This window comes from Mixophyes fleayi, chromosome 3 (assembly GCF_038048845.1).
Source record: "Mixophyes fleayi isolate aMixFle1 chromosome 3, aMixFle1.hap1, whole genome shotgun sequence".
Classification (NCBI taxonomy): Eukaryota; Metazoa; Chordata; class Amphibia; order Anura; family Limnodynastidae; genus Mixophyes; species Mixophyes fleayi.
In genome coordinates, this window is record NC_134404.1 from 210,657,053 (window position 1) to 210,684,401 (window position 27,349).

The 27,349-nt window shown below is 40.0% G+C and overlaps 1 protein-coding gene across 1 annotated transcript in view; it reads left to right on the plus strand.

Moving 5' to 3' along the window:
• TMEM200A (transmembrane protein 200A) overlaps positions 1-27,116 on the plus strand; it is a 104,112-nt gene extending 76,996 nt beyond the window's left edge. Inside the window, exon 2 of the mRNA XM_075203061.1 lies at positions 24,076-27,116. Within this exon, the coding sequence (XP_075059162.1) occupies positions 24,092-25,552 (1,461 nt within the window). The 5' untranslated portion in view covers positions 24,076-24,091 and the 3' untranslated portion in view covers positions 25,553-27,116. The remainder of the gene's footprint in view (positions 1-24,075) is intronic.
• Positions 27,117-27,349: the final 233 nt, after the last annotated feature.

Here is a 27,349-nt window from a genome sequence, read left to right on the forward strand (position 1 = left end):
GGTAAGCGAATATTGATAAAGGGTCAGATTACAGATTTACTTAAAAGATGTTTTATTCAGGGCGGACTTAAAAGCTTGGAGTGTTTGGTATGGTGCTGTGAGAAAGAGACTGCCAAAGGTGAAGAACAAGAGAGGTCCTTGCCAGAGGAGCAGAAGAAGGATGAGCACATTGACCGGTCTTAGTGATAGTGCAGTACAGCATTGTTAAAGCTGTAGTTTATACTTGGATTTTTTTAAACATAATTTTTATTGTGTTTTAATTACAAAAATCTTGAAAGAAATTGGTAATCTGCTTTTTATATTTGTTAGCATGGTTTTGCTGCCACTCAGGGAAAGAAAAGGAAAGGAAAGGAGAGGAGGTCCAGACCCTCTAGAGACACCCGAATTCCTGGTAGGTCTCCCAGACTCCTGGGAGAGCATGCAATTCTCCCGCATCCTCTACACTTCCTAGTGAAGTGGGCAGGATGGGAGCCTTAATGATGTGATTCGCAGTGAATTACATCATTTCGGCCCCGCACCAATACAAAATGTCATTTTCTTTGCGGGGACAGGGCCAAAATGCCGTGATTTGCCGCAACCTGCCTTCCCCTGAAGGACAAAAAATCAATGTTGGCAAGTATGCTCTAGCTAACAGAATAATATTTAGATTTTTTCCAGAGTGCCCTGGAAAAATATAAATATTTTCCTAAATACAAAATACACTGATATTATATATAATGTATATATATGTGTATACATATACACATATATATTAAGATTATATATATATATATATATATATATATATATATATATATTAATGAGACTACTCATTACATATCTGATTTAAATTATGTATCTTGACATGGAGGAAGTGAAGAAGAGAGAGAAATTGTACCAAGTGATAGGATCACTTTCTAATTTGGCCACACATTTAGCTGGTCAATTTCTGCTGCCAGTGGCTCAGCAAACCTTCAACTATGGCCCCCTGCTGGCTGCTTCCAATCTGACTTATTCTCTACTGAGCAGGAGTAGCCGACTTTCATGTGACCTCCTCTGCACATCACAGAGAGGTCACGTGGCATACCAGAGGAAGAATTGTGTGTTCTCCCTCATTTCTCTGGGGGTTTCAGCTGTAAAAGTGAGGGCGATGAGGCATTTGGGGGAGGTGTGTGAGTGGCATTTGGGGGAGGTGTGTGAGAGGCATGTGGGGGAGGTGTGTGAGTGGCATTTGGGGGAGGTGTGTGAGAGGCATTTGGGGGAGGTGTGTGAGTGGCATGTGGAGAGGTGTGTGAGAGACATGTGTGGTGGAGGTGTGTGAGAGGCATGTGGAGGAGATGTGTGAAAGGCATGTGGAGGAGATGTGTGAGAGACATGTGGTGGAGGTGTGGTAGAGACATGTAGAGGAGGTGTGTGAGAGGCATGTGGAGGAGGTGTGTGAGAGGCATGTGGAGGAGAAGTGTGGGAGGCATGTGGAGAAGTGTGAGAGGCATGTGGAGGAGGTGTGTGCCTCTCACAGACCTCCAGAGGTTACCATGTCTAATAAGAGGACACCTAGAGCTGTAAGTTTGAAGTATTCCTCAAATAATATTGCGTTTTCTGATTATGGCATGTTTATGGATGTCTTGATGAAGACAACATGATACTGTATCTCACACCAACACATAAATAAATGGCAGTATATATGAAGAGTATATTCTGTGCCCATTGAATTATAGACACAAGTTTTATAGTTTGTTTACAGGAGTTGTCCACTTTTGATCAACCCTTCCTTAATATAGCATGCAGCACTGTATGGGAAACAGCCCATCCTTGGCTCTTTAATAGCAGAATTGTGGATACATGTAAACATGGCCAAAGTCGTCTCTCAGCTTGAAATAACTATTTCCTATACATAATATATTTAAGGAGCTGTTGTCCAAAAGAGAACAGCTTATTTAAGAAAAAATAAACACAGAGCAGAACTTTGTATTTACTTTGTATTTAGTTTCATATATTAGATTATTATTATTATTATTATTATTATTTATTTATTTATTTATTTAGGGAAAATGGAATTGGAAGCCCAAGTCCAAACTTCCAGTTCCACTGCACATGTGTGAACCGGGAAGTCGGCTCCAGCAATGTGCATATGTTTCCACATTGGCCTAAGGACATGGTAAACTCAGCCAGTATCACCAGGGAGCTGAGTATCATTCATCGTCCCCTGAAAAGTCCTAATAGTAAATTGTGGTGAGAGAAGATTTTCTATTGCTGCGAAAGAAAACCTTGATATCGCCGAGCAATGATAAATAAAGGCCAATATGACATCAGCTTTTTTATAACTATACTTGTCACTTCCTAATTTTGGGTAGGTCTCCCGGACTCCTGGGAGAGCAAGCATTTGTCTAGCATCCTGCCTACTTGCTACTGAAATGGACTGGATTGTAGCCTTCATGATGCGATTTGTCACAATCACTTCATTTTGGCCACTCTCTTGTGGGGTAATGACGCGTTCGCAACATTCTGGGTGCAGGGCGAAAATGACACATTTAGCTGCGCCCAGTCTCCATCTGGGCTTGTACTTCGCTCTCCCCCTCCAGGTTCTTCAAGGGGGGAGGGAGGGGGGATAGTTGGTAATTATGTTTATATTACCTCACATAACAATTCAGAAAGGGAAGTTGCTCAATCAATATATAGGTTAACAGCAGGTGCTTTAGAGGATGAGGTTATCCTGAAAGGAGCAAATGCAGAGATAAGCCACCCTCCACCTCGCAGTACTTCTGCTTATAGGGTGATCCTAACTCTAAACAATGATAGTCCCTATTTTTGGGTCATACATATGTGCAGGGTCGAGCTGCCCCGGGGGGCAGGGGGGCATCGGCCCCCCAGGCCGCTCGGTCAGGCCGCTATTAGGGCCGGGGGGTAGGCTGGCCGGCCGCCCCCCGGCTGCAAAATACTATGCTTTCCCCCGCGGCCGCGTCTGATGACATCAGATGCGGCCGTGTCAGCGCACAGGCGGCCGCATCACATGACAGAGGATGCGGCCGCGTCATCAATGACGCGGCCGCATCCCATTTCACGGGATGCGGCCGCCTGTGTGCCCCCCGGCCACGCCTCTCCCAGCCCGCGCCTGCATATGTGCTTTTAAATTGAGAACAAACTTAGCAAGAAGTACCCCAAAACAGTACTCCTCCTCAGCTATTAATACCAGAGCATGCTTCTCAAACAAACAATCCAGAAAGATAGTTACTCAATCAATTTATAGGTTCATAGCAGGTGTTTGAAAGGGTGGGGTTTTCCTGAAAGGAGCAAATACAGAGAAAAATCCCCCAGCACACCACTGTTAACCAGTAAAAAAGCTGTTATTTTTACTTTTACATACAAATGCAGAATTTTCAGTTACACATATCTGCAAATGCATGATAAGCCTACCGCCACGTCACGGCGCTTCTGCTAATAGGGTAGTCCTAACTCCAAACATAACATCGGGTATGCAGCTTTGTAGTGGCTTTTAGCTGTGTAGTAGGCACAGCTTCTCCATACATTCTCCATTCATTTGCTTTTGTCAATATTGTTACATTCCTGCAGTTCAGAACACCAATGAATCCCCAGTACATAGATTTCAATGTTGTAGAGGGATTGCAAAGTGCCTTTAGAATTAACACTATAATTTGAGCAACAAACTGCATTGTTACTGTATACTCTTAGTCTATCACACCAAAGACAGCAAATATGATGTTCCTTAACTAGTAAATCTGCTCAAACACTATAGGCAGCATTCAAAATAGGTCGCACAGCATTACTGTCATGTTTATAATAAGCTATACAACCCCCCTGCAAGCTTTTACTGCAGCACTCTATGTGGTTAAGAACAATACTTTCATACCAGTGTTAAAGGTCACAACATTTAATTTTTGCACATACCCCTTAACAGTTCAAATAGATTAATGTGTCCTTGGGGGAATCAGAGTAATGGAGATGTGAATTTAATATTTAGTGAGGATACTGCTCTTTTCTTTGTCCTTAATCTCTTTCTGTGACTGTCCAATTGGGTTTGCATTTAATATAGTAGACTGTCTCTATCTACCATGACTTTCCCAGCACTTCTTGTTGACAAACTTAAGTCTACAGTACTTGAAGGAATTTGCCTTTCAAATCATTTTTGAAATCTATATAGGTCTTTGTGTTGTCAATCTTACCAGAAAGACACAGGGAAAAATCTTAGAACTATCAAACTCATACTTGCCAACTTATGTCAAGTATGATCCGGGAGCCTGCTGGGGAAGGTGGGTATACAGGGGGCGGGGCGCCGAAAACCGCAATGACGCAAAACGCGTAATTTTACAGTGGGGGCGGGGCCAAACATTGCGATTCCCGGCGAATCGCGGCGTTTTGGACCTAATTCTGCCCACTAGGAAGTGGGCAGATCCAGGAGATTGCCACACTCTCCCGGGAGTCCGTGAGACTCTCGCGAAATGCGGGAGTCTCCCGGACATTCCGGGAGAGTTGGCAAGTATGATCAAACTGACCTGTTTGTTTAAGGTATTAAAAGTGTTCACCCAAAAATCGATTTTAGCACAAAAGTAGACTATAGAATGGCAGTTGAACAGAACAAGCTCAAGGAGAGGAATTATACAAACTGAGGGGCAGGGGCGAACTGGCCATCTGGCAGTTCTAGCAAATGCCAAAAGGGCTGCTGGCAAGATGGGCCTGTGCAGGGACCTTTGTCACGACAATGCAGTCCCCAGTTAATGGGGTCAGACCTAGCCTACCATTGGCTTCCTGGTGGCTGGCTCCTCCCCAGGAACCAGCCACCTTACTAAATATGCCGCACAGATCTGCCCAGCTCTGCTCTGCCCCCCCATCCTGATCCTCACCTCCTCTGTCCCCTGTCCGCTGCTCCAGGTGGGTGCACACAACTCGAATCAGACCGCCTGTCTAAGCTGACTGCTGCGGCTCCCTCCTCGCCCAGCACCCAGTAGCAGGACAGAACACACCATAATCAGGTATGTTAATGTTTTTCTCGTGCTGCAATGTATTCTAACCACCCTTTCTTGAATTTGGGGCACTACTCTGTGGTATAATGTGTTATGGGGGCACTACTCTATGGTATAATGTAATTTTGAGGCACTATTCTGTGGTATAATGCGATTTAGGGGCATTACTCTGTTGTATAATGTGACTTGGGGCACTACTCTGTGGCATAATATGATTTGGGGGCACTATTGAGGCATAATATGATTGGGGGCACTATTGGGGGCACTATTGTGGCATAATGTGATTTGGGGGCACTATTGTGGCATAATGTGATGTGGGGGCACTATTATGGCATAATATGATCTGGGGCACTATTGCATGGCATAATATGAATTGAGGGAACTACTATGTGGCATAATATGACCTAGGGGTACTACTGTGTGGCATAATTTGATTTGGGGGCTCTATAGTGATTTAAAATCAATTGTGGGCATGCACTCAGGTGTGAGGGATGTGTGGCCGCACCCTTTTTCAGCACAGCACAGTTTATTTCCTGCTCATCTATGGAGGGGGGGGCGCCCAAACATTCACTGTGCCCAGACCCCAAATTTCTCTTGGCAGTCCTGTACATAAAATTACCTGATACTGGTGCGCCCTATGCTGGAAATAGAGTCAAGCTGTGCATAATACATTGTATCTCACAGGACACCGTATATCAATGAGCTTTGCAAAAAGTATTGTAATTATTATTATTATTATCATCTGGAACAGAGGTGGACCTGTCTGCTTTAAATGGCAGGGCTGATTTTTAGTCCCAGTGCGACACAATTTACACTTAACTTGTAAGTTTAAATTGCATCCTGTAATTTACACAGTATCCAAGTCAAATGGATTTTTAGATCCGTGCAACTCTGAATATTATGCAAATTGCACAAACAAAAATCTTTATCTGCCTTATGGGCCAGTGTGCATGATATACTAGGGTTGGTTAAGCTGTTTGTGAGGAAGTGCACACCTATTTTTTTAAATTTAATCATCTTTTTTTAATACTGCTGCACCAGCAGAAAGCACCCACAAAAGATTTGTCTCCTAGAGACCTACCTACAGCTGCTTTCAACTAGCGTAGTATGTAAAGTGCATGAACACGCCTTTACATTGCTAAGCTCGTCCAATAACTTTACATGCCCCTGTTCCACCTCTCTAAGCGCAGAGAGGTGCAAGAGGGCAGGGCCGGTTTTACCATTAGTCAACCTAGGCAATTGCCTAGGGCCCAGTGGTTCCCAGAGGGCCCTCCCAGGGCTAGTGGTGAGACCAACCTTTAAAAATGGGCCGCTACATATGGGCCAGTGCTATATGCTTGCACCCCTGGGCTAAAGTCTTCCAGCCAGCCCCTGAATAGTGGTATATGTTATGCTAAAAAACTATAGTGCTATGGATTTTTTCAGGGAGGAGGCCCCAAAACAGTATCTTGCCTAGGGCCCCATGTGGTCTAAATCCGGCTCTGCAAGAGGGAAATCCGTCTCATGCTGAGTGCAAACTGAGGCGGATCCTTGGCTAAAAGTACTTTATCACTGTTCAGTTGAACTTGCATCTGACTACATCATGCCCTGAATGCCCATGTGAATATACCTTTAAGTTGCTGTAAATAGAATATAGTGGCCTTACACAGATCAGTTTGATAATTGTTGAATTAACTACACTACAGGGGTTAAATATGTATATATATAATTTAGTTTATTTGACTAAAGTGCAATAGTTAATAGTAAGTGCAGATAAGTCAGACATTAGACTGATGTAGTTTTAGAGGCAGACCCGTGCAGTTATACATGTGTATATACTGTGCGTGTTGTTTTCAGTATGGAGAATAATTGTTAGGGACTTCTGTATTTGTGGAATAGTGTGTTGTGACTGGTTATTTTGGGTATAGGCAAGTGGTGCTGGTAAGCTTTGATGATATCTAAGATAATTGTGTGTATATTAAATAATTCAACTTTTGTAGACATATAATATGAGGGCCCATGTCCTCAAACCCTGGAGTGTATGAAATTGAGTCATTAATGTCTAACTCTAAGCTATAATTCCATATATAGTAGTTGTAGGTTTTCTGATAGTGATTTACTGTAACTGTGCAGCTCATAAGGAATGGTTTAGAATTACTGAGTTGAAAGCTTTTGCAGACACATCAATATGTGAAACTTACTAGCGGCAATTTAATATAATAAGCAGGCTGACTGCATTACCAGCGCTGAACAAGACCATATGGATTAATGAAATTACAACACTTCAGAACATTTTTTTATACTTGATAAGTTTCCAGTAAAAAGATTCTATATTAAGCAGAAAAAATCTTTTATAGCTCTAGCTGGCTACTGGAGCTATTTCATAAGGGATATCAATGATAAGTAGAAAATGACAAGTTCGAATCAGTGTAGGGAAGATTTTTTTTAAATAAAAAGCGTGTTTGAAGTTAGGCATTAATACAGACATTTAGGGGCATATTCAATTGTCGGTGGAAACGCCAAAAATCTCGCGCTCTGCGCACTATTACCGTTATTACAATAATAGTGCGCAGAAAAACCGTTATTACGGTACTTTTCTCGCTGGATTTCAGCTCGCAGCTCCCTGAGCCGCGAGCTGAAATCCAGCTAACCATTACCATAATAATGGTAGTAGTTTTAATGCGGCGGGGAATCCGGACAATTGAATATGCCCCTTAGAAGAAAAGATGCATTGGGGTAATTTTTGCAAATTTGTACAAATCTGCTTTATTGGGCAGCAAACATTCAGATTTTAGCATTGAGGGGGGTATTCAATTGTTAGCGAGACCGCTGAAATACTCGCGCTCCAAAAATATTACCGTTAATACGGTAATATCTCGCTGAATTTCAGCTCGCAGCTCCAGCGAGTAAATTACCATATTAACGGTATTTACGCGCAATATTTCCGTATTAACGGTAATATTTTTGGAGCGTGAGTATTTCAGCGGACTCGCTAACAATTGAATACCCCCCTAAGAGTCTTATACTAACTGTAAAATATGCGGACACATAACATATGTTTAGTTTTTGTGCAAGTCCCCAGGAGTCTCTAGAGCAAATGGACCAGTATCGCTGTCCCACCCCAAATTTTGAGGCTTGGTGATTGAGTGTTATGCCCCTGTAATCAATCTTTAATAGCTGGTGCTAAAGCTCAGGGCCTGTGCAAGGCTGCTTGGCCTGTGCAAGATTGCAAAGCTTCAGCTCCCTCATCCCCCCAATTCCTACTTCCTAGCTCCTCACACATTTGCTATTTGTAAAATAAAAATAAGAACTATGATGTCCAGATGTGCTAATGTCTGATGCCGTATGCTGTCCAGGCTTCAATGCTGCCCAGTAGCAAACACAGAATTTCTAGAGGGAAGGATCCAAATGTTAGACTTAAGAACAAAGCAAAAAGAAAAATTGGCATAACCTACCTGTTACATACTGACATGACCATTACTGCCCATCAGCTTTACTCACAGATGCCCCCTGCCCATCATCTATTCTTATACATGCCTATATACCACCCATACATATCAGCTTTGACTCACATGCCACCTCCATTCCACCAGCTTTTCTCACATGCCCCCTGCCCACTAGATTTTCTCTCATATGCACTTGTGCCCTAGGTGCCCTAGCCATGTTTTTTTTAAACATGTCCCCCTGCCCACCAGTTTTTGTTGCACATTTCCCCCTCCCCTCCCGGTTTTCTCTCAAATGGCCCTCTGCCAAAAAGCTTTTTTTCTCACATGCCCTCTTACTCACAAGATTTTAATAAATAAACAGCTTAATGCTATCTGTATGTAATTTAGATTAACTTTTGTTTATGTTTTCTGAAGATGTAAAATTACTTATACTAATAGATAGCAATAGGGAAGAGCCAAATAGTGGGCAGATACTAATTAAATAAATGGATCTTATGTTTCTTTAAATTAATTGTATGTAACTCATGGGGAATTCAAAACATACAGCTAGTGTATGTACCCAGCCTCAGTTTGGCTCCCTAAGAACCAGGTGGTACTGTTTATGCTATTTGCATCATATTAACATATTAATTTAATTAAAATCACCATTCTCAAATTGCAAACCTTACAAATTCCATTCTGCTTAGTCTGCAAGTGAAACAACCTTTTCTGACTCCAAATCAGCAAATGGAATTCACCATGGTTCAACACTATACAATTAAATAGCCTTGTAAATTGCATTTTAGCTAAAGTAAACCAAATCATTTTCAAATTTTTACTACTGTTACAGTGAAGAACCCTTTACCTACGTCAGATTGACAAACTGCTTTTCTTCCAATAAACACTGGTTGTCCCTTGTTTTTGAGGCTCAGAATATGAAATGATCTGGAGAGATGTTGTAGTTATACAAATAATTAAATTAAATCTCAGGTGCCTCCTTTGTGGATCTAAGGCTGTATTTCCAATACAGACACACTAGTCACTGGCCTAGGGCAGCACCATTCAGGGGGAAGTGCAGACATGGGTTTATATCTGTCTAATTTTGTAATTGGTCTTTGCTGAATGCCCCATTAAAAATAAAGGAGGTGGCAGTGCAGAATAGAGAGCATAAGCATTTATTGTGAACATTTATTAATCTAGGACATGTTCACTCACAATGCCTTGTATAGCATCAACCCATAACAGACAACCCATAGCAGGCATAGGCTTTCATTAGTCTATTTGTGTGTTTTAGATAATTGTCTTGTTGCCAAACAATTGCTGATTAGTTGTTTTGAACTACTGCTAAGCTAACTACTCATTGGTTTTTATGGTTTATCGAACTGTGCAAATATGAAACAATGTTAGTAATTCAATTGGCGCGTTACTGCCGAAAGTTACATGTCCACGGTGATAGAATTAATGTCGTGTTGAGCACGGACAAATTGAATTCTCTTCTAAGAACTTAAATATCATGTACCCATGTAACTGAATCATGTAACAATACACAAGAGCAAGAATCACAGCAATCTAGAAAAAAATATTTGCAGATCTTAGGGTTCCTACACACTGGCATTAAAACTATGGGGTCTCTTTATTAATTGGTGATTTCTATTTATCTAAGCCTCCAGGCTTGTGAATAACCAGCAGGGGCCGTAGGTAAAGCTTCCCCTGGAGGGGAGATCTAAGATCTTAGCAAGTATGATTTAAAGTTATGTGAAGAGCTCTTCTTTTTTACGAGAGAACTCAGTAATAAAGTATATATGTTCAGTACAGTACATATAATGAAAAAGCACACAAAAAGAAATCTTGTTTGTCTTGAAATAATTTTCTGCATTGTGCTCCAAGCATATGTTAACTTGTACAACATTGAAATATCAGCCTGTGTAACAGTGATATAAAATGACATGTTTTATGATTGTATTATAGAGGTTCATAAAATGATTTTCCATGTCAAAAGTCAACAGTCTTGTGCTGTGTGCAGCTGATTCCTTTCTTGTCTAAATTAGGAGCTCTGTAAACTGGATTTTTCATAGATTTTATAATGCAAACCTTAAAATCACACCCCTTCCCGCTACACATGAAAACATATGCATTTAATTATTTCTTGGGTACATATGATGACAAAAGAAACTTGTGTAACATTCTCAATTGTTTTTATTTTTTAAGATAGCAAATTAAACTGACATTGCTCTGCTTGTTCATATCTAGAATGATCTCTGAATGGTAGTTTGACCCTATCAACAACATTGGAAGACTATAATGTTATCAGGCCTGTGAACCTGATTACTAATATAATTAATGTTGAACTGTTTAAAATGTTGTATTGATACTCCAAATTGTTGCCAGAAATTGCTTTCTGCGTGGTAGAATTTTGGTAGCAGCCAGTAGGATTATACACACACTTATGGAGAAAGGTGCAGAGAGACCCACAGTTGCCAAATCAGAATACTGCAGACACCACTATTCTGGCCTTTGACCAGGGCTACCAAGAGGAATTCAGGGCCCCAGTACAACAAATTCATGGGGCTCCCCTTATAGTCGAGTATGCTAAAAAAAATTGCGCTTACGGCGGCGCAAATTTTTTCAAAGGTGTGGTCATGCATTTGGGGGCGTGGGAAATGCGCCATTGGGGCGTGGCTAACACATCAAAAACACTAGGCTCTCAATTCGCCGGTGCGTCACATATGTCCAAGCACTCCTGACTTTCAGGAAATCTAGCACCACAGTGTAGTATACAAAGAATGCAGTGTGTACACAAAGAGTTCAGTCTTGGCCTGCACCTTACATTGGGCACAACACTCACCAAAAATTGCCATTGTCCCTACTAGAATCACAACATTTCACATACGATCCTGCTCTCTCCGACCTGTTCTTCTCACTTTCACCACCTGTGGCTGCATGTTTCTTTAGTTGCGACTTGTCTGGATCCTGGAATGCTGGGGGCCCTATTTGGAAAAAAAAATGGCCCTATTTGGGAAAAAAAACACTGCGATTCCCAGTGAATCGCGTTTGACCCTGTTTGACCATTTTGGAGCCCCGCCCCCCATCACGCCCACCTCTCCCGGAAGCCAACTTTCTAAAGTTGGTAAGTATGTTCTTACATCCAGTTGAGTACATGTTATACACGAGGCCACTCATGGGCCAGCTAGGAAGGCTTTAGTATTCTATATAGAATTTTAAGTGTTTTCAATTAAGATTGACTGACTTCCACCATTATTAAACATGCCCGGGCTTATTTTTCTCTGGTTTTGTTTCAAAATATTGCCTTTTTGTCATAGCAGCTGTCCATCAAGTCTATTTAAGGCACATTTGGGTGTGGCTCACAAGCCAGCCTTTGCTAGATGTAAACCCCTATACCTGGGAGGTGAGTGCATATGATTTTAACTGCATTTTAATAGTGTTTAAAGCATATAGGTCAGTGTAGGACCTGCATATTATGAGGTACCCTTGACGTTGGGATGCAGGCTTAAGTCTTTTGATCAAAATATGAACTAATACCTCATGTTTTCATTTTGCTAGACACACACAGATATGCAGTTTTAAGGATAAGCGCTGACAACTTTCTTTTTGTTTTGTATACATTTATGGACATTTATATTGCCACGCAGCTGGTACCACATACAATATGGGATATACCGAGCGCGGGCTTATTGCCAAGCAGCTGGTACCATATATAATGTGGGATATACCGAGCGCGGGCTTATTTTTCTCTGGTTATGTTTAAATGAAGTGTTTATAATGAAATTGAAAACAGATCTAGATAAAAAAAACCATAAAAGCCCTCATTGAGGAGTACTTCTGACCAGTTAGTGACATGCAAATCCTTTAGCATTGTTCTGCATTTCTTTGTACTTTTATGTCTTTGATGGGAAATTCATAGCCATTTGGCCAAATGGTTTTGTGCACTCATTTAGCTTTGAGGTCTCTGAAAGGTGTTCAAAGATCCAATTAAAGTACTGCATGTCTGCAGGACCGGATTAACCCGAGGTCTAACTGGGCTATAGCCCAGGGGCCTCGGGCATCCAGGGGGCCCTTCAAAGTTCTCAGCAGCATTATTGATCGGCCCGGGCGCGGGGGCGCCCCCAGCCCGATCAATGCTGCTGAGCACCGTCACTGTAGTCCTCTGTCCCCGGCGCTCAGTAATCTGCTTACTGAGGAGATCTCGCGAGATCTCAGTAAGGAGCTTACAGCGCCTCGGGGACGGAGGACTACAGTGACAGGTAAGCGCTTGGGGGGGCCCTCACGGGGTACGGGGGTGGCAGCGGGTGGCTCACATTGGGGGCCTCACGGGGGAATGGAGGCGCCCTTAGACCAGGGGCCTCCATTCCCTTAATCTGGGCCTGCATGTCTGCAAAGTTGGACCCTTTTCTTAATAAACTATTAAACTTTTTCTGATTTCTCCCAAAATTTGCTCATTCAATTAAAAGGGTTGTCTAAATTGGGATAGAAGTCCATATTTTTGTTTTGTTTTCCTGTAGTAATAAAGTAAGTCAGTATTCAGTGCTATCCATGCCTATTCTATCAGCAAGGAAGTACATTATATCCAGCACCTGATTAGATGGTCATGGCATGACTCATACATATTTCAATGCAGTTTTTTACAGTATGTATGAGAAATGATTTAATTAAGAAGAAATAGTCGTAACTACTTGCAATTTATGAATAATACTCTACATTTGCTGCCAACACCTCTGCTTAAACAATCTGTGTAGGTTTTCTTGTAAATACACAGCATGTTGCATTGGCACTTGAACTGACAAAGTGTAAATATTTAGGGCAAACTTTAATGAGTCAAAAGCATTAAATATATTTTAACTCTAATAATTCAAAGTCTGGTTTACTGTATTCTATCAGTACTAGGCCACAGATTAGAAAGTTATTTGTGGTGATTTTTTAGTATCAGTGTATCCGTGTACATTGATATTCCTTTGATCATTCAACTAACTGTAAACCACCCAATTTTAGATATGTATTTTTAGGACAATTTTATGTACTTTGGTGTACCAACTGTTCCTGCAAACAATAATATACAGTAGTCGCTAAGTAAATACTGTACATACAAAAACAAACAAACAAAATACAAACAGTATCGGACTGGGGCATGAAAGGTCCACAGGGGGAATACAATGGTAGAGGCCGACCAGAGGGGCTGTGGCCAGCCACTAGAGAGGCATATCCAAACCACTAGAGGGGGTGTGGTAAGCCTAAGAAGGACAGCTAGCACCATAGTATAGTATATAAAGAATGCAATGTGTATATAAAGAGTACACAGTCTTGACCTGCCCCTTAGATTGGGCAGAACAGTCACCAACAATCGGGATTGTCTCACTAGAATCAGAACATTTGACAGACTATCCTGCTCTTGCCTACCTTGTTCTTTTTACTTTCACCACCTGTGGCTGCTTGTTTCTTTAGTTGTGGCTTATCTGGATCCTGGAATGTTGGGGGCCCTATTTGGAAGAAAAAAATTAGTACATTTAGAAAATTCCAACCAGCTCCGGCATTAAATCAATAGCAACCATGATTAACAATTAGGCCTTCCTCCAGCCCCAACATTAAAATAATAGTATTTCCATTTAATAAACCTATTTCCCTCCCTCCAAATAGCCCCTGCAATATATTAATAGTATTTACATTTAATAAATATACCTATTTCCCGCAACCGTCACTGATATTAAATAATTCATATTCACATTTAATAAATAGACCTCATACTCCCCAAACTCATCCCCACATTCAGTAGCCCCCAAACCACCCCATCTTAAATTAATAGTCCATTATTAAATAAAATTGCCCCACCATCACCACACAAACAAAATAGCAACCATTAATTAGTTGCCACCTACCTCACACACACAAATTACATTACCACAAGCCCCCTGTGCCATCACACACCCACTCTACATTCCTACAAGCCCCCTTTGCCACCACACACTACATTGCCACATGCCCCCTGTGCCATCACACACACTACATTGCCACTAGCCCCCAGTGCCATCACACACATTACATTGCCACAAGCTCTCTGTGCCATCACACACATTACACTACCACAAGCCCCCTGTGCCATCACACACACATTACATTTCCACAAGCCCCCTGTGCCATCACACACACATTACTGTGCCCCTTCATCACCACGCTGTGCCGCCTGTTACATTTGTACTGGGCCCTGCGACTTCTAGCGGCAGCCTGCCCCTGTCCATCACACACACACACACACACACACACACACACTCACTACATTGCCACAAACCCCCTGTGCCATCACACACACACACTACATTTCCACAAGCCCCCTGTGCCACAACACACGCACACATTACATTTCCACAAGCCTCCTGTGCCAACACGCACACACACACACACACACACACACACACACACACACACACACACACACATTACATTGCCTCAAGCACTTTTACAAATATACCATGAGTCCATTGCACTTTCTCCACTACACAACCCCAGCAAAGCAAGTGTTATGGGAACCCTTTGAACAACTGAGTAGCCCACTCCTTATTTCCTTCTCCCCAACAAAGTATTGATCAAGCCCAGTGTCACCCAGAGGCGGGCTGGGGAATCTCAGCCCAGGGGGCGCACAGGCGGCCGCATCACATGACAGGCGATGCGGCCGCATCGCCTGTCATGTGATGCGGCCGCAAGTAAATATAAAAAAAAACGTGCATTCACGGAGGGCAGCCCGAACAGGGGTCAGAAGGAGCGGCCCGGGGGACCGATGCCCCCCGCCCCAGCCCGCCCCTGGTGTCACCCCATTTTTTATAGCATACATCAACACAAGGCTCTTTCAGGGTTGAAAATGTAAAACAATTCCTATCTCTCTGTGCAGAAAGATGGGACCCAGTACCTGCCTGCACAGCGTTCTAGGGCCCAATAACTGTCGCTGTCCCTGGCAAAAATTACAATTTACATATTTCCCAACTTTTAAAAAACACTTAAATAAGCACTATACAAATCCTTTACACAAAGGAAATGTAAAAGCAAACACCAATGTATCTCTTCAGACCTGACAAAAGCCATTATTTAATTCAAAAATAATTCACAATACTGGGGATGCTGAAAGTCAACATAATTAAATAAGCCCAGGGGTAGGTGTACTAAGAGTAAGTTGTGGACCCTGCTGCAATTTTTTTCTGAACAAAATTATGGTCATCATGCAATCCTGTGCAAGACAGCCTGGCCTGCCTAATGTGCTTCTGGGGAAACCTGTAGTGCAAGGTCCCCCTAAATACATAAATAAGCACCAGGGGTGGTCACTAAAAAGAGGCCAAAACAATGAGGCTTCTCTTAAGTATAGTAACAAGTTCTGGGTGAAAAGTGCAGAGTTAAGATGAACAAAACTTTCAAAAATGTTCTGTGGAATATTTGCTTGAATTTAGGCATATAATATTACCTTTGTCTAAAGCCAGTGGGCAAAAAAAAATTAAACAACTGATAGTAATATTAGGCCTTGTACTCCATGGCAATACAAAATGATAGTACGCTGTGCACACAGTCTGAGAGACGATGATCAACAAGTGCAACTGACCTCAGACATCCCTTTAAAAGATTGTAAATCACAATTACTAAATGGAACAGGACAGATCAATGATCAATAGCTATGTTAGCCACTAGTCGGTGGGCAAAAGTGAATAACCATAATATTAGTTCCGGTACACAAAATCAAGATAAGTCGTATGAATTTTAACTGCAATATGCAATATCCCTACTCCTACAACAGCCACACCACACAACAGTTTGTATATACATATGAAGCATACATTTATCAAGCAAGACCAGGAGTCACATAGTGCTGCTGGAATCTCTCCTCTTTTTATGGAACTGGGGAAAAAACTTATATTGGGAATCATGTTACTTTTTTTCCTCCTTCCAGGCATCTCCCACCCTTTATGTATATAACAAGGATTCAGTAAAAGCCAGCATCACCTTAGAGCATACTTACCTACTTTGCTCAAATGTCTGGGAGGCGCCATCATTTTGGGGAGTCATCCCAGAATAGCGGACACACTCTCGGATTCCATGACACTCGGCGGGGTGGAGTGATGTGATTGCATCAACCAAGCTCCCTCCCCCACTTGCCACCTGAACTCCTCTCTGAGGACAAATAGTTGTACAAGTTAGCGAGCAGGACCCTCTTAAGAACATCTTGGGCCCCCGGGCACAGCAGTGCACCAGGGCCCCTATATATACAAAAAAAAATAATGATTATATATATATATATATATGGGCCCTGCAGCCCAGGGGGGCCCGTCGGAGGCAGCAAAAAAAAACAAAACCCTGAAAAAATAGAAGAAAATACTTACCTTGCGGTCAGCTGGCGATCCGGCTCCCTCCATGGTCTCCTCCTCCGTCACGCTCCGCAATGGATGTCGGGCGGGCGTGATGACATCACGCCCGACATGCTCTGCGAGCTCGACGGAGGAGGAGACCATGGAGGGAGCCGGATCGCCAGCTGACCGCAAGGTATGTATTGTCTTCTTTTTTTTCAGGTTTTTTTTTTGCTGCCTCCGACGGGCCCCCCTGGGCTGCAGGGCCCCCGGGCACCTGCCCATTGTGCCCATTGGGAAAGACGGCCCTGACAGCGAGTGGTCTTAAATGGCCTAACTTAAGGAAGGAAATGGTTCAAAATTATCTCTTTGTGCTGGTTTACACTGTAGAATTTGCAACCCTAAATTTAGGTTACAAAATCTAGTAGCGCTAAGCTAGATGGCTACCTTATTGGGAATTGCAGGAATTGACCTTGGCCTTGGGATGTGTTTTTGTACTTTCTTATTCTATTATCCATTCAAATAATGCGTTGCATGGCAAACACACCAGAGTACATCATATTCAGCAACTGCAATCATATTATATCCAAAATTACTGGTATATCGTATTAGCAGTGACCAGCATGAAGTATCATACCCAGTAGTGACTAATATATTGGGTCTCATTTAGAGTTGGACATGTGCCAATTTTTAGGCGTAAGATCTAAATTTCTGGACTGCTCATGCGCACCAAAATAAGCATTCATATCTAAATTTCTGAATAACTTAGGCTTGTGTCCCGTTAGACCTGGAGAGGCGGAACAGAGCACTGGAGAGCTGTGACAATGATAATGACTATCATCGGCACTATTTAGCTGCTTCTGATGACTATCATTTAGTGCTGCCAGGTGAGGACAACATAGATATAGATGCAGCTTGTCAATGCAATTAAACTTGAATTGGAGTACCAGGATTAATATTACTACTAGTTGTTGATTTTTGCCCATTGGCTTTAATATTCCTCCAAAGATGAATGTAACATTCTATGGCCAAATAAAGAAAAAAAGAATATTCCGCGAAACAGTCTGGGAAATTTTGTTCATCTCAACTCTGCACTCAACTCTCCAGCTGATATCCCTTAATGCATTAGCATTGTAGCTAGATAATATGACGTTGTGTCTGTCTATTCATATTACATATTTGTCATTTCTATTTGGACTAATGCATCAAAGAAGATTGCCATTTGATTTTTAAAGATATAAACAGCAGAGGCCTGATTATGAACTTAAATTAAGAAGTTTCTTATTTAAGTATCCTGGACAAAACCATGTTACAATGCAAGGGGTGCTAATTAGTATTCTGTTTTGCACATAAGTTAAATACTGACTGTTTTTTCATGTAGCACACAAATACTTGATAGCTTATTTGTACACTGAAATTTAAAGTTGATATTTGTGTGCTACATGAAAAAACAGTCAGTATTTAACTTATGTGCAAAACAGAAAACTGATTTTCACCCCTTGCATTGTAACATGGTTTTGTCTAGGAGACTTAAATAAGAAACTTCTTAATTTAAGTTCCTTAATGAATCAGGCCCCAGATGTGGAGACTTTTGTATTTAAATATATTTTATACAGAGAATGCAACGTTCACATTCTTTAATAACTGTCTAGACTGTATTCTCTTTTGTGTATAAGATGCTTTATTACATTATTACATTGCATACAAATAGCGTTAGGCAACTCAAGCATTTGCTACTAACATTGTCAAGCCAAATCATCATCATCATCATCATCATTTATTTATATAGCACCACAAATTCTGTAGCTCTTTACAATTGGGAACAAGCAGTAATAAAACAATACTGGATAATACATACAGACAGAGAGGTAAGAGGGACCTGCTCGCAGGCTTACAATCTATGGGAAAAGCCAAATCTCTATGCTATCGTGATGCATATACAAGAGCAAGAATACACACTTGTATGCCTAAGGTACGCTGTTTTTATCGTGAGGCATATACAAGAGCAAGTATACACAGTTGTATGCCTAAGGTACGCTGTTTTTGAGTTGTACAGATCCTGAGATAAGGCTAACTCAACATATACACGTAAGAATTATTTTTTGCATATATCCGTTTCTGAGCACATTCCATTCGCAAATGTGTTTAACTCTAAATGAGGCCCATGTGCCTAAATTATCAGCATCATGCTCCGCATTTACCAGCATATTTCCGTATAACCCTAATAGCCAGTGTAGTATACCCAGCATTGACCAACATATTATAACCAACATTGATCACATTTTTTTTATAGACGGTTCAATACAGTAACTCAACATTTTAAAATCAGTTTGGAGGTAATAATTAAATTGATTGAACAAATATGATGTCGTATTTTTTGTCAAAATAATTCTGTTGTTTTTTTTTGTTCAGCTCTGTCTCTGATCTTCTACCAGCTTTAACAAAATCACTGGAACAGAAATTGCTATCTCGTATTTCTGTATTGCCAGTATAAAAACTCAGCAGATGAGCTACGGGTGAAGACATAATTAAAATGAACTAGAAACTTTTTACATGTACTGATAGGTTCACAGTTATTCAATGTTGAATCACAATATAACTTTACAGAAGTTCAGAACCTTTTGCTACAGTTTCATCTAATTAACTGTCAGACTATGTAGCTTAGTGTAAATTCTCTCTTAAAATGTCTTTATCTGGAAAATTTCTTGTTATTACTATTATGTTTTATAGCATTTGGCCAATTGCATTTTTCTTAATTTCAGTTATTGAATTATAATTGTCGTGCCCCCACAATACCCTGATTGTTCCTTAAAAAAAGTGACAACATGCTCTTTCACATATTATGTTCCAGATATTTCATAGAGGGCAAGTCATTACTCTATTTTATTCCACGTCTTCCCTTCTTTGAGTAATTTTTTTTAGTGTCTTTGGTGTCTTCTTATAAAGTTGTATTGTCGTCATTCTTCATTACTTTCCCACAAATATTCAAAATTGCAGATAAAATCAATAAGCTGTCATGCAAATATGAAACAATGTCATTGTTAAGAGCTAACAACGCAAGGCATCAGAGATTTATTAAAGCAATCTATAATGCTAGTTAAAACCCCATTTACTAATCTGCTGTACCCTTAATTATGTCCATAGTTGCAAAACTACAGCCTTTGCTCATACCTTTCAACTGTCCCAATTTTGTCAGGCCATCCTGATTCGCGGGGCACAATATGGGTGGGGTTTAGCAGAGAAGTGGGTGGAGTTGTACACACATTTAACCATATGTGGGTGGGGTTTGGGCGGGACATGGGCTGGTTTTATTTTGTCCCGCTTTCATGAATCTAAGGGGGGGATTCAATTGGCCGCGTTACTGTAAAACCGGAGCACCCAGAGGAAACCCACACAAACACGGGGAGAACATACAAACTCCACACAGATAAGGTCATGGTCAGGAATTGAACTCATGATTCCAGTGCTGTGAGGCAGAAGTGCTAACCACTAGGCCACTGTGCTTACATCCAACAGTGTTACCACTCATCTGCGTGTTCTTCTTATATATAGTCCAAATATAGCGATGGTCAGTGTATAGACTGTAAATCTGTGGAAAGCATTTTATTATATAAAAGAAACCTTAGGAACACCATGCAGTATTACATAGTAATTACTATGGTCAGCATCACTTTCTAAATTAAAGCTTGGTAACATAATAATATTGTTAATTACAAACTACTGTATACCCCCCAAGGAGCGGCAATTATGAGCAAGACGTAAAATGGAGCAGTTGGTAAATTCTCTGAATGTTATGTTTCTTGAGATTCTGACCTATTACAATGTGGCATCTTTGGCTCATATTTTACATACATTCCTGATACCCTACTTCATTATTCCCCACCTGTGTAGCTTTATATTTGTTACATCTGTTTCTGTGTATACCATAATAACAGCTGTTTTCTGCACTTTTTGTTTTTCTACACTATAAATAGGGTATCCATCTGTCCCAGTTTTCCAAAGACAGTCCCCTCATTTCCTCTAGAGTTCTTTAACTCACAATACATATCTACACATTACTTAGACTCCCATGTGCCACCAAATTACCAGGAAAAGTGGGGATAGCTTTAAATAATGATCTGCCTTGTTTGTGACCTAGCATGATCTGTAGATTGAACTTGTGGCCAAAGCAGTTTCAAGCCTCATGGATGTGTCCTTCATATCAAAACTACTGAAGCACCAACAGTAAACAGATTTTTATGATACAGACAAAAACCTATAAATAAACTATTGGTAAAATGTTACATTTAAATCATATTTGAATTACTGAGCATCTCCCTTCAAGGATATGAAAGCATGATGCCCTTCCTCAGCTAAACACATTTTAACACTTCCTGTCCTATTATTTGTAGCTATACTTGCAATAGTTACTATAGTCACATATGGGTTATACAAGAAAAATGTAAAAACTGTGCTGTGTTAAAGAATTTATGGTGTAGTTACTTAAATTGAAAAAAATGTGGTTGATTTAAGAAATGTGCCAAAACAGGATACACTGTGCAACAAGATAAACTACATATTTTGGATGCTTTTATATTAAAAACTAAAATAAAAGTTTTAATTTCACCCAGTGCATTAAAATGGTTTGTTTTACATGTATTTAGTTCAATATCTTCAATATTTTAATCATCAATTAAACTTATAAATACATATAGTAGGTTCCATTTTTTTTTCTCTCAAATGATAACTTTTTCAAAAACTATGTGTAACTCATACTTGTCCACTCTCCCTGAATGTCCCAGAGACTCCCGAATTCCAGGCAATTCTCCTGCATGTGGGCAGGATGGGAGCGTCCATGGCACGATTTGCTGTGAATCTGGGCAAAATGACACAATTCACACCTCGCCCGTCCCTTACTGCCCTCCCACTTCACCCCCCCTACAAGATCTTTGCTTTTTTTTTTTTGCTGTTCATATATAATGTCTTCTTATATGCACTATGGTATAGATCAGGGATTATATTGACTGTGCAAATGATGTTTGTGCTTGAAATTAATAATTTCATATACTTTCAACCTTCCACATTGCCACAAAGTAGGCCACACCAAGACCCATTTAATTTCACATGGCCACATCCAGATTCCAATATACAACATTTTTATGGCAACAAACTCCCCCATAAGCATGTTATTTACTTTGGTGAATAAAATTGCAATAGTTCTGCTACATTCCTGAACATTAAAAAACATCACAAGTAATTTTTTTGCTCTAGGAAACACAATTCTTTCCTAAGTCACGGGCTGCTGCTGTACCTAGGTTACAATAATGAAGCTTCTTTAACAATATTTCTGTATTTAACACCAAAAAGAAAGCAAATTATGTTAAGTGGTTCATTTCAGAAGGATGCCCGAGCCCTGCTATTCACATTAATATAGAAAGCACAATAGTACATACTCTTCACAGTTAAGAAGAGCACATATAAAATATTATATAACCTTTTTTTTGCGTGAGTGCAGATAAAAATGGCATTAGATGTGCCTAGAATTATTGTTGTCAGTCAACCTAAAGCGAGCAGAAAGGAAATAGCTAAACAGGCAATGCTGAATCATATTTACTGTATCACAACATGGGTCGAGGAAACATTGTATCATCCTCAGATCCATCAACTGGAGTTTGTGACAGTCCCCCGGTATGGAGCACACTGTTCAGCTTCCCTGAACATAAATATCAGTTTACACATTCCCTAATGGCACATGATAAAGGAAAACATTTTTCTAACTTGTCAGTGTAAATCTGATTGTAAAGTAACAAACGTAGTCTGGCACCTTTTGTCTGAGGATGATATTGTCAACTTTGTGTTGGCTTATTTGTCTTGTATCCAGTGTGTGAAACACATCTGATGTTACTTGTATGTCTGCCTATATTTTATATCTCACTTGTAATATACACTATACTGTACCTTATATATTAATATGTACTCTAATACATATTCATCCAATGACACCTCTGTAAATAGTATTTCTTCGGAAACAGCTTTTTCCTGACATCAGATCATCATCATTGTACTGGATCAATTAAACCTTAGCGAGCGAGAAACTAAGAGGTCTATTTTTTATTATTTGCAACATTTTTCTGGAAAGACATTAATTAGCATTGCTATTTATTGAAATAGTTTAGCAGGGACAGTGCCGCTGAAAACTGGACGTCTCGGCGAAGACATCACCCTCCTATGATCTATTTCGCCACTTGCTTAACGCAAGACAAGTCTTCCTGGTCCGGTCCTGTTTGCTGTACTGCGCATGTGCAACTCACCTTGTATAGTAACTGAGCCTATTGGAGGGAGAGACAGAGGTCTGGGGCAGGGAGTGTTAGGAAGAGAGGTGGATAATTAAGAAAGACATCCGTTGGGTTGGTTTGATACAGGTAGGAAGGGAGCAGCTTCAAGTCTGCCTGGGATGGATCATGGAGAACTGCCTTTTCTCTGACATAGCAAGTTATATGCTGTATAAAGCCATCCAGAGATGGGTTTAAGTTTATGGCCAAGGTTTGTAGCATATATTAACCTCTTTTCGTCATCCCTGTAGAGAGCTATTGGACGTCATAATCGCTGAAAGCTATCATCATCATTATCACCATTTATTTATATAGCGCCACTGATTCCGCAGCGCAGAACTCATTCACATAAGTCCCTGCCCGATTGGAGCTTACAGTCTAAATTCCCTAACATACACACACAGACAGAGAAAGAGAATAGGGTCAATTCTTGAAAGCAGCCAATTAACCTACTGGTATGTTTTTGGAGTGTGGGAGGAAACCGGAGCATACCGCTAGTATGGTAACTGATGGCAGGCTTTCCAGGCCTTAAAGTTATTTACTGCAAATATTTTACACAACTACTGTATGTTAAATCATTTTAGACCTATATTAACATATAGGGGAGATTCAATTAGCAAAAAATGTGTCTCCGGATCAGCCGCAGAGACACTTTGCATATATTTTTTTAGTGATTTTTGCTTGCACCTCTATGGAATGCACACGGTCACAGCTCGCCAGGCTGAGTTGCACAGTAGTTACAAATACACAATATTAAGTGGCTGGAAATATGTTTCTGACAACTTTGCTTCTTTTGAGTATCCCCAGAATGAGTTGGAATATGGATACATAAAACTGTAAGTGTAATTCCAATGAACATCTGTATGTTTAAATCAGACTGCAGTTAGGAAAATGTCAAGCAAATAATGGATTAAAAGACTCATAGAAAATGATATAAACATTGTGTACATAAATACATTCAATATATTTTATTTTATTATTTCTAATTTTCTTTCTAAAACATAATTACTTTTTATATTTTAATGTAATTTAAACCTATGTAAACTGTTTATTTCCCTTTTCTCTCCAGATTCTAAGACGGAAATATGATAGCAACTGGAGGAGTTATAACAGGACTGGCAGCCTTAAAGAGGCAAGATTCAGCCAGATCCCAGCATCTCCTGTCCCGACCTACATCACCACCTCCTGAGAAGAAGCCTGTAAGACGTCGTCCAAGAGCAGATGTAGTCATTGTGAGAGGGAAAATTCGACTATACTCTCCATCTGGATTCTTCCTTATCTTGGGTGTCTTGATATCAGTAGCAGGGATAGCCATGGCAGTACTTGGGTATTGGCCTCAAAAGGAAACCTTTTTAACACCAGAGATTACACTAGAAGTTAATAAAACACAAATACTTAGAGAAACCGGGATGATGGTAAGATTTTTTGAGCAGCATCTACATTCAGAGAAAATGAAAATGTTGGGTCCCTTCACAATGGGTATTGGTATATTTATATTTATTTGTGCTAATGCTATACTTCATGAAAATCGAGACAAGGAGACAAAAGTCATTCATATGAGAGATATATATTCAACTGTCATAGACATTCACAGCATGAGGATTAAAGAACAAAAGCATCTCAATGGCGCATTCACAGGCGTGTATGGGGAAGCCGAGTACCGTCATTCTGACAACCCATGTGCATCTAAACTGGCTGCTAATACCATTGCTTCCTTTCCTGGAAGCTACAGAAGCTGCAGTTCTATGGAGGATGAAGGCAGCAATTCTCGAGTAAGCAAAGGTTTTACAAATCTCTTGCCTCCACTCCTTATGGAGCGCTCAGGCTCAGTCTTTGGCCTCCACTGTCACTCAAACAGGATGGGAGAGGATAGAAATAGCAGCACCAAAAAATGTGAAACAAAGTCTATAGTATCATCTTCAATAAATGCCTTTACCTTACCTGTAATAAAATTGAACAACTGTGTCATTGATGAACCAGGTATTGATAATATTACTGAAGATTCAGATATCAGCAGTGGCAAGCCAAGAAATGTATCAATGGATTCTTTAGTGGTTCCATTACCAGATGATGGAAACAGACCATACAAGCCTGCCAATTCATCTTTGACGCGCAGTTGTTCTATTATGGAACCGCTCAGGAGTAACTCTTCTACAGTTCCGCCACCTAATAATGGAAAGCTTTTATCCCCAGGAGCTGCCAGGAAACAGTTTGGATCCAACACATCTTTGCATATTTTATCATCACACTCCAAATCTTTAGACTTAGACAGAGGTCATTCTACACTTACAGTTCAAGCAGAACAAAGAAAGCACCCAAGCTGGCCTAGACTTGATCGCAGCAACAGCAAGGGGTATATGAAACTTGAAAATAAGGAAGACCCAATGGACAGGTTGATTGTACCCCAGGCCCCTCCAGCTAAAAAGGACTACACCAACAAGGAGAAACTTCTTATGATCTCAAGATCACACAATAACTTGAGTTTTGAAAATGACGAGTTCTTGAGTAATAATCTTAAGAGAGGTACATCAGAAACAAGATTTTGAAATTTAGATAAATACTTCTCACTCCTGTATAAAATATAATTTGGAAATATTCATAAAAATATATACGTTTTTTTTATTTTGATAGATTTAAAATATAGCATTTAAAATTGTTTGATTCCCCCCCTTCCCCCACAGTTGAGTGGATTTTTTTTTAACTTAGGGTTACGTACACACAGGTAGTTTAATTTTCACTGTGCTCTGTTGCCCCTCTCTTTTGTTCCTGTATTATTAATAGAGTAGTAAAAGTTGGGGCACCTTGCTCTCTGCATAAGATTTTCTATAATCAGCACTATTTATATTCTGTTCATAATGCTGTGAGCAGAAGACACTTTTAGGAAAAAATTACACTCTCTGGGACTGATTCATGTTCGGACGTACTTTTTTTGTGTACAGTATCTTGCGTGAAATAGCTTTGTGCATGCTCAGAACTGGGCCTTACGCTAATGAATGCAACTGAATTCAATTCATGTCTGAACGCAAATGTCACTTATGTCTAATTAGTCTTTGATTTTATAACTATGCGTGCCACTAGCTAGCACATTCACCTGTATGTAAGTAAGATAGACTATAAAAGCACATTGTATGTGATTGAAAGCCTATTTATTTATTCAATTAATGTAAAAACATTTTTTTTTTATATATTTCTAAAAATGATTATCCTGATAACAGTTATTTTGTTTCATGATCAAGACTTGGTTTTATCTGTTCTGATCTGTTACCTTTTATTGTACATAGGCATGTGCGTATACTGCAGTCTCTTCCATGTGTCTACGTACTGCAAATACTTTATAGGCAGAGAGTATTTACACCGAGATACAAATGGAAACGTATCTTGAGATACATTTTGAATTGAATATGGTCGGGACTACTCACAAGTTCAGTTGTCTTTCTTCAAATGTCACTTATGTGCACGTTGTGTTCGGAGTTGAATCAGGCCCTCTGTGTGTACATACTCTAGACCACTAATGTAAAGAGGTCACCCTGTGTGTCAATTTACTAAGAATTCAAGTTAAAAAAAACATCCATTCTATCTTTTGAATTAAACTCATGTAGTTTAAATAATTGTGTAACGATAAGGAACACTTAACTGATATATTTTTTGTGAATATTGACAAATCCTATTTCATATAGATGGTACTATTACTTTAGCTATCTTTTAAAATGTTTATTATTGTTTATACATTCAAAGTCTTTTTATTGGTGAAAGATGTATATATTTTTTACTACTGATAGATATTACATATTGTGATGATATAAATAATAATATATAGTCATTCATGTGGTTTGTGTAAGCCAAAGAAGAGTTCCCATGGAATCCTATTGCTTTCATCTGCTACCTTCATGGACAAATATCTTACCAAAGTAACACTGTACTTTTTTATGTATTGATTAATTTAGTTCAGGTCAATATTCAATTTTTCTAATAGGAGAATCGTTCAGTGGATTTTCTAAATTAATGTTGGGCTTGGAAACCTTAAGTAAATGTACAATATGCCACATGGGAAGCATAGTTAAGATATGGAAAACCATAGTGTAAAATAAAGAGTGCACTTTTTGTATATTCTGATGGCTAACAAGGTCAATATATCTACATATTTAAATTGATAATCCACAAAAAAACTGGTCGATCAACAGCACTCAGAAATAAACATGCACATACATGTATTGACAGGGTTTTTTGTTTAAAGTATATTTTAAGAAACTCTATTAGTAAAATAGAAGCTTGTGCAAAATACCTAGTATGTGAATGCACAACTTACAGGGGAAGGGGCTCAAACTGTGGTGCTTTTGCAGGTG